The sequence below is a fragment of the Mycetomoellerius zeteki genome, unplaced genomic scaffold (genome assembly GCF_001594055.1).
Source record: "Mycetomoellerius zeteki isolate Tzet28-1 unplaced genomic scaffold, Tzet1.0 scaffold228, whole genome shotgun sequence".
Lineage (NCBI taxonomy): Eukaryota > Metazoa > Arthropoda > Insecta > Hymenoptera > Formicidae > Mycetomoellerius > Mycetomoellerius zeteki.
This window is the reverse complement of record NW_017257203.1, coordinates 1,326,638-1,334,414: the sequence shown is the minus strand read 5'-3', so window position 1 is coordinate 1,334,414 and position 7,777 is coordinate 1,326,638. Positions and strand designations below refer to the sequence as shown.

Sequence of the window (7,777 nt, the reverse complement as noted above, 5' to 3'; positions counted from 1 at the left end):
TGCAGCATAGACTGATAAGAACTTTTCGTTACTGGATTGTGAATTCAAATTGCACAAAATTAAAAATAATTAATATTTATTAATATTTTAATAATGTTTCAGGAATATTAAAATATAATACCTAGGTTTATTATATAAGTGGACATATAACCTCTATAGAATACTCCTGTAATATTAAAAAAATATTTATGATATTTTCGAAATATTATAACATTATTTTAATTTTTTTTAATAATATTCATGTAACATTCTAGGAACATTTTGCGCTTATAGGGACAAGGCTCAATAATAAATAGTTCTTGAGCAACTGTGGCATGTACGTTAAAGGTGCTTTATTTTATGCACCTTTGATACATCATGGCTCAAAAATTATCCATTATTAAGCCTTTTTTATTACATTGTGTTTACCACATCATAAATTATAACAACCAATTTTTATTCTAAAAAGAATAATAAAGTCCAAATAATATTTGATCCATTATGAATTTATGTTATTTTTGTCTAGACTGGATTTGTTATTTTTTGTCATGATTCGATTAATATAATATTATTTTGACTTTCTTGTTCTCTTTGAGAAAAATTAATAAATTATGCGGTCCTTTGAAAGTGACACGTCCGCAGAACAGAAACTAACACTAATATTACATTAATATAAATTTTCCTCTCAACAACATAAATGAAATATAACACATGTTGTACACAACAGTTACATAGTTGTTGAGTAGGAAATTATAACATTAACATCGTGTTGCTATTAGTTGACGTTCTGTGGGCGGGATTATCTGGACACTTTATCTTCATTAATACTTTAAAGCGCAAACAACGTTTGCTAAAACTATTTACAACAGAATATCACAATAATTAGAATGCTTACTTTTTCAGCAATGTGTTTCAATCGTCGCATCAACAATTTCTTAAACCAAATAACTGCTAGGAGAAAAAAGTACAGAAATATTTGCGAGCAGAGTCCGCTCCTGCCGAATCGTAAGATCGCTACAATATAATTTATTATTACCGCCTATGCAAAAATAAGTGAATTAAAAGGAATTGATATAATTTTATTTTGTAATATTATAAACTTTCGATCTTTAGAACTCAGACAATGCTTTTAAATTCCTTTCTATTTTTATCAAAATAAACTATTCTTTATCTTTCTTCCAGCAGTTGCGTTATTGTGATTTAGAGTACGGCTAACGCCGTAAAGGCTACAAATGCTTTAAAGCGTTTTTTGATTGGTTAATTTGTAAAATTCTTTCTTCTGATTGGTCAATCAAACTCTTCAAAGCATTTGTAGCGAGACTCTGACCACAGTCTTAATTCGATTTAATGCATATCAATTTAAAATAAGATAAATATTGAAAATGAGCATATTCTTGGAAGCTACAATCCTTGTCAATCCTTTTTAATTCACATATCTCTTTGTAGGGATTGCGTTCGATAACTATTCGTAAAAAAACATAATCTCATACTTGACTATCTATTTCATTTTAAAATAAATAGATCTCGTCAAAGAAACGGAGATATCTGGATTTAGTTCGAGTGACCAGGATGAGTCAGGTATGTCTCACAGAACAGACACACAACACATGTGTTATAATACTTAAGTGTAACCTGCACTTATGTATTGCAGTGCAATCTTTGTACAATCTTAATGCAGTGTATCTTTCCTTTTCCTTTAAAACGCACATATATATACATGCATAATTCGAATGAACTTAAAGCCGATATAACAGTTATATAGTACAAAAATATTTAAATTAATTAAATGATTATCAAATATTTTCAATTATACTTCAAAATTTTTCATATAAAATACAAATGATTTCAAGTAGCAAAACTTTATTTAATTTACTAACGTCTTTGCGTAATGCAAAAATAATTAATTAAAATTATATTCTAGAATATCTAGATATATCTAGAATCTAGATATATAACTGTCAAATTTTATTAATTAGATATACTTTAAAAGTCTTCATACAAAATACAAACGATTTCATAAGGAAATTATTTAAGAAATAATACAGTGTCGGCTAAATTCATTCGAAAATACGCATACACGTTAGTACAATATAACTCTTACTTGATAGCACCATTTTAAATAGAACCATTTTTGCAATATAAAATATCTGAATAAATTTATTTATTATTTAGGTAGTTAAAATCAATGGCTAGTATGAGTCTGGGGTGCAATTGCGCGTGCAACAAATAAGATTCTATTGTAAAAATAATTATACTATGATTAGGAATTCCAACATTGGAAGACTCGAATTAGTCAATAGTCGATATATGTAACTATCCCAAATAGCCAAACCTTACTAAGAGCATGTATTGCAATCTTTGTGTTACATATTATGTTAGTAGAACTTCAGCAACAGCCAAGCACAGTCTGCTGTTTTTCTAATATCGGTAGAAATGTATCAGAAAACAAGCAGGCTCTGCATTATGACATCATGATGGCAAGGTATGCTCCATTCTTGCTACATTTCTGTTGTTATATTATGGCAAGTCGTAATGGCAGAAATCAAGCTTAAAGAGGACACACTCTGGCAAAAATAAAAATCTAAGTATTAAGTCGAATGTAAGAGAAGAGTGATAGAAGTGTAAACGAAATTTCTACGAGACGAAAATTGAGACAATAAAACGTAAAAGAAACGCTATCTTTTTTATATTTCGTTGTTTTAATTTTCGTCTTATAGAAACTTTGTTTACACTTCTGCCACTATTCCATTACATTCGATTTACGCTCCAATTTTTATTTTCGGCAAGACAGTGGATAGAAATCTGCTCTAAAAATCTAAAATCATAATCGAATTTGCTGGCAAATTCAACTTACAAATTTTTATTTTTACTAAATCAGTGGATATCCGATATCTACTCTAAAATCATGATCGAATTTGCTGACAACTGCTGCATACTACTAGCGTTTGGCTATCTGGGTATAGTTATAAAATATTTATATTGTCTCTTTTCAGATGATATCGTCAACATTACAACTTGGCCGAGCTCTACATGCAAGAAGATATGGTGGGTTATTACTTGGCCCATCAATGTGGCATTACTCCTTACTATTCCCGATTGTAGAAGAAGAAAGCTAAAATCTTGGTACCTCTTTACATTCATCATGTGCGTAATGTGGATTGGGATTTCGTCTTATATCATAGGATGGGTCATTACTATTATTGGTGCGTGCCATCGATGAAACATTTGTATTCAACATCTTATTATTATTGTTAGATAGCCAAGTTCGTCGAAAATAGATTTTGCAAAGTGCTGGGAGTTTTATTGGAAGAATGCCATTAGCAATATAACAGAATTTGTTGAGAAAAGATAAATTAACTGTTGATATCGAACAGAATCTAGCATTAATGATATATTTCATTGAAATAATCGTGAAATCATTGATTCCATTCGATTTTTGCTGATAGATAATTCTACTGTTAGATACCTTATGTCAATAAGCTCTATTGGCAGAAAGCGAAAATAATACAATTGATATTAATCTGCAACAATATTGTTCTTAAATCTGCTAACATCTTGCTTACTAAAATTATTGACATTGTGGAGAAAACAATTTTTGTAAAACGCCGAAACATTAAGCTTTGAATGACGTTAACGTTATCATGTCAAAATAACATCTCGATTATGTTTGAAAATGTCCTGTTTAAAATTTCATATTCTTCAGACGTTTTTTTATAATCTAGTACTGTGTATGTTTAATGTAATCAATAACACCTGCTTCTATTATATTTATGTTATATTATATTTTAGGCGATACCTTCAGAATTCCTGACTCCATTATGGGTTTAACATTCCTCGCGGCAGGAATGAGTGTACCTGAAGCAGTATCGAGCGTTATCGTTGCTAATCAAGGTATATACAGTATTAAATATACAAATATTAAACTTCTGAACAATTGATAGCAGTGTTATCGCAACGAAGTAAGAATTCATTTAACACATGAATTTTTTTGTCTTTAAAATATATATATATATATATATTAAATATATGTACATACATCAAATAGAGATCATTATGATTTTCCAGGTTACGGAGCTATGGGGATAAGTAATTCAATCGGGTCGAATGTGTTCGATGTGTTACTGTGTCTCGGACTACCATGGTTTATTAAGGCTACACTATCACCAAAAGTACCTGGACAGTATTACATTCAGATTAATTCTCAGGGGCTAGTCTATAGCTCAGTATCTCTCTTATCAACGTTAATTCTGCTATATGGAGCTTTATTTATTAACAAATTCACGTTAAGCCGCACAGTTGGAATCGCCTGTCTCGTTATGTATGCCATATTTTTGATATTCGCATCTATTGTAGAACTCAACACATTTTTCGTTGTTAATTTACCAATATGTATCGACTAGTAATAATATCAGTGTCATTAACTAGTAAGACGATTATTTATACTTATTGCTATCTGTATAAATTTGTACGTCATAAAATGAACTGTTACCTAATATGTTCATATAATTTTTGTCTTATGGTAAAACAAAAACCTCTGAATATATTAAGTATTATTATATCTAAAGATAATTCTTACAAATATGATTATTCATAAAAATTGCATCATAATCTTTTACAGTTGTTTATTTTTTCACATGTTTATATAATTAATAGTGATTTAATTATATAAATTTAACTCTTATATCTAATATAAAGAAAATTTTTAGTTATTTACAGTAAATCACGAAACTGATAAGATATTGAAAGATCGTTCTCGATTGATTGTCTTCTTCGAATCAGCTAGTTGTACATAATTGTATAGTACATTGAATCAGTTTCACAAGTTACTATATATATATATATATATATAATAAATAATGGTCACATCTTCGTTATCTTCTTTAAAATAAAAATGTCATAGTTTCTGTAATTTCAAACTTAAACATAGTAATCATATGTTATAAACAAAATTACAAAAGAATAAAGCAAAGCTAAATAATCTTACTACATAAAAAAAAATATACTTTCTTATTATATACGCTTAAAAAAAAGGATCACAATGTTATACTTACAAGAGTTATACTTAAATAAAATACTTTATATCATTTATGTATCTAAAAACTACATAAATACATCAACTTGGTTTAGATACCCAATTCCCAATATCCTCACATATTTAAACAGAATTATTTCAGCATTATTCTGCTTTTCTTATTAAACGATAGAAAACTGCAAGTTTCAAAAATATGAACAAAACTAAAACTACTTGGTACATTTTAATGTCTTATTTCATTGCTTATTTATTTAATGCTCATGAGAATTGACCACAATCTGCTATCATAATCTTTTGATATGTCTTCCCATTCGATGAACCATAATTTTCAATTTTTCTTACAACGTCCATTCCATCAAGAACACTTCCAAACACAACGTGTTTATTATCCAACCAAGGCGTTTTTACAGTAGTAATAAAAAATTGAGAGCCATTTGTATTCGGGCCAGAATTTGCCATTGATAATGTACCTGAGGAAGTATGTTTGAGTTCGAAATTCTCATCTTCGAACTTTTCTCCAAAAATGGATTTTCCACCTGTACCATTGTGGTTTGTAAAATCACCTCCTTGACACATGAAATTTGGAATTATACGATGGAAATAGCTTCCTCTATAACCATAACCCTTCTCTCCTGTACATAAGGCACGAAAATTTTCTGATGTCTTTGGCACAATGTCAGTCCGTAATTGTATTATAATTCGTCCCAGTGGTTTATCATCCGCAGACATATCAAAGTATACTAGTGGTAAGTTCATCTTGTACTCCTGACCATTCATCAGTACAGTAGAAGCTAGAAAGGAGAAACAATCAAAATTATATATTATACAACTTTATAATAAAAATCGAACAGATTGAATTTCAACAAGAATGTGAGTTTTGCTACTATTATTTTGTGATACATTTGTACATTATTTTTATTTACTTATGAACAATGTACTTACAAGAAATTTATATTAATTATAAAAATTATGAATTTTAGTTCTCGTTATATATCCAAACCAATTTGTATCGAGTGTTCATATAATTTTTATATCGCTTCGTATATTTAATTAAAATTTGCTTTCTTTTGTATAACTCGTCTGTAACCTCTTTTCTCTTTCTTCTTCTCCCGTTTACTTCAAAAGAACGATGTCAATATTTCTTTGCGTAATCTTCCATAATTTCTTTTCGAAATCCGTTTCGACTCACACCTTATCACTAAGTTTTTTGAATCACTATACGTAAATTGCAATTGCTAAACTTACATCATGGGTGTATGTATATATCTATTATTTTGAAGATCCACGTGCTCTGCACAAACGAGAATTTTCCAAAACACAAGCTCCAATCAGCTTCAATAAGTTTTGAAATTCTCTACTGTATGATTGGTCAATTGGCTTATTCAGGCTGCGTCTCCATGGAGAAAGAAACAGCAGAACGGAATATTGACAGAAAAGAGATGGGATGAGGGTTATCCTCATGGTGCAGTCCCATGATGCGGAATTGGCGCATGAGGAATAGGCGGAACGCTCGTGATTGGTTTAGAAAAGACATCGGTGGAGCGCAATTGACGGAATACTTGCGATTGAACGGACATCATTCCGCCAATTATGGCGCATTAAGCCTGATTTATAATAGCCGTAACCGTTAACTTATGCCGATGCCGGTAAAGTTCAACCATAGGATTTCAATGCTTTCGTTCATACTAATACGGCAAGTTAGTTATAAATCAGGCTTTACGTATACGTTCCTTATCCTCATCCTATCCCTTTTCTGTTAATTGATGCATACAGAAGTACGACCGCTCACTGAGCGCTCAGTGAGCTCTTGTACCTATTGGTCTATATTTTTAGATCTAATGGAATATGCCAATGAGTGCATTCAGAAGCGCGACCGTTCACAGAGCGCTCAGTGAGCTCGTGCATCTGATTGGCATATTCCATTAGATCTAAAAATATAGACCAAACAGATACAAGAGCTCACTAAGCGCTTAGCGAGCGGTCGTGCTTCTCGATACACCTATTATTCCGTTCCGTTGTTTCTTTCTCTGGAGACTCAGCCTCAAGCCCATGGCACATACAAAAACGTAAGGCCGTAAGCATAATCAGTAAGCGAATTGGCCAATCACGATAGAGACCGTAAGGCCAGTAGCGAATCCAATCTTGCTTAAAGCCCATGGCACATACAAAAACGTAAGGCCGTAATATGTAAGCAGTAAAGAAATCGTAAGATTGGATTCGCTACTGGTCTTACGGTCTCTACCATGATTGGCCAATTCGCTTACTAATTACGTCTTACGGCCTTACGTTTTTGTATGTGCCATGGACTTACAACATCAGTCAGTAAGCGAATTGGTTAATCACAATAGAGACCGTAAGGCCAGTAGCGAATCCAATGTAATGCGTCGTCTACAATGGCAGTATCAGTAATGGATGAAGCTGTAAGAATAAGAAATTGACCAATCACAGTCGATTATCCTTCTTACATTCAATTGTGATTGGTCAATTTCTTACTCTTACATCCATTATTGATACTGCCATTGTAGACGGCGCATTACTGATTACGTCTTATGGCTCCCGCCCACTGGACGCGGAAACGCTTGCCGCGCGGCAAAATGTGACGCGTAGCCAATAAGCTTACAGCTCCTAACATGTTCATTGGTTACCGCGTCGCATTTTGCCGCGCGATAAGCTTTTCCGCGTCCAGTGTGCAGGAGTCATTAGACTCACCAATCACTAGATGAAATCCCATAAGTCTGTTCATTTTGCTTAAACCATCAATGGCTG

At 31.8% G+C, this 7,777-nt stretch overlaps 2 protein-coding genes across 4 annotated transcripts in view; one reads left to right on the top strand and one right to left on the bottom strand.

Annotated features, from left to right (window-relative positions):
- LOC108723306 (sodium/potassium/calcium exchanger 4) overlaps positions 1–4,461 on the top strand; it is a 6,531-nt gene extending 2,070 nt beyond the window's left edge. Inside the window, exons 5-9 of the mRNA XM_018448964.1 lie at positions 883–984; positions 1,501–1,557; positions 2,973–3,182; positions 3,769–3,870; positions 4,045–4,461. Coding sequence (XP_018304466.1) covers positions 883–984; positions 1,501–1,557; positions 2,973–3,182; positions 3,769–3,870; positions 4,045–4,379 — 806 coding nt within the window. The 3' untranslated portion in view covers positions 4,380–4,461. The remainder of the gene's footprint in view (positions 1–882; positions 985–1,500; positions 1,558–2,972; positions 3,183–3,768; positions 3,871–4,044) is intronic.
- A 770-nt stretch (positions 4,462–5,231) lies between these two features.
- On the bottom strand, positions 5,232–6,397 carry LOC108723231 (peptidyl-prolyl cis-trans isomerase). Of its 3 annotated transcripts, XM_018448796.1 has the most exons (3): positions 5,954–6,397; positions 5,554–5,802; positions 5,232–5,481 (listed from the first exon to the last, which is right to left on the bottom strand). In XM_018448796.1, exons 2-3 carry the CDS (start codon positions 5,786–5,788, stop codon positions 5,270–5,272), a joined length of 447 nt encoding a protein of 148 aa, XP_018304298.1. In that variant the 5' UTR covers positions 5,789–5,802; positions 5,954–6,397; the 3' UTR covers positions 5,232–5,269. The 3 variants fall into 3 exon arrangements, with proteins under 3 accessions (XP_018304298.1, XP_018304296.1, XP_018304297.1); XM_018448794.1 differs by having other exon boundaries at positions 5,232–5,802; XM_018448795.1 differs by having other exon boundaries at positions 5,232–5,802; positions 6,257–6,397.
- Positions 6,398–7,777: the final 1,380 nt, after the last annotated feature.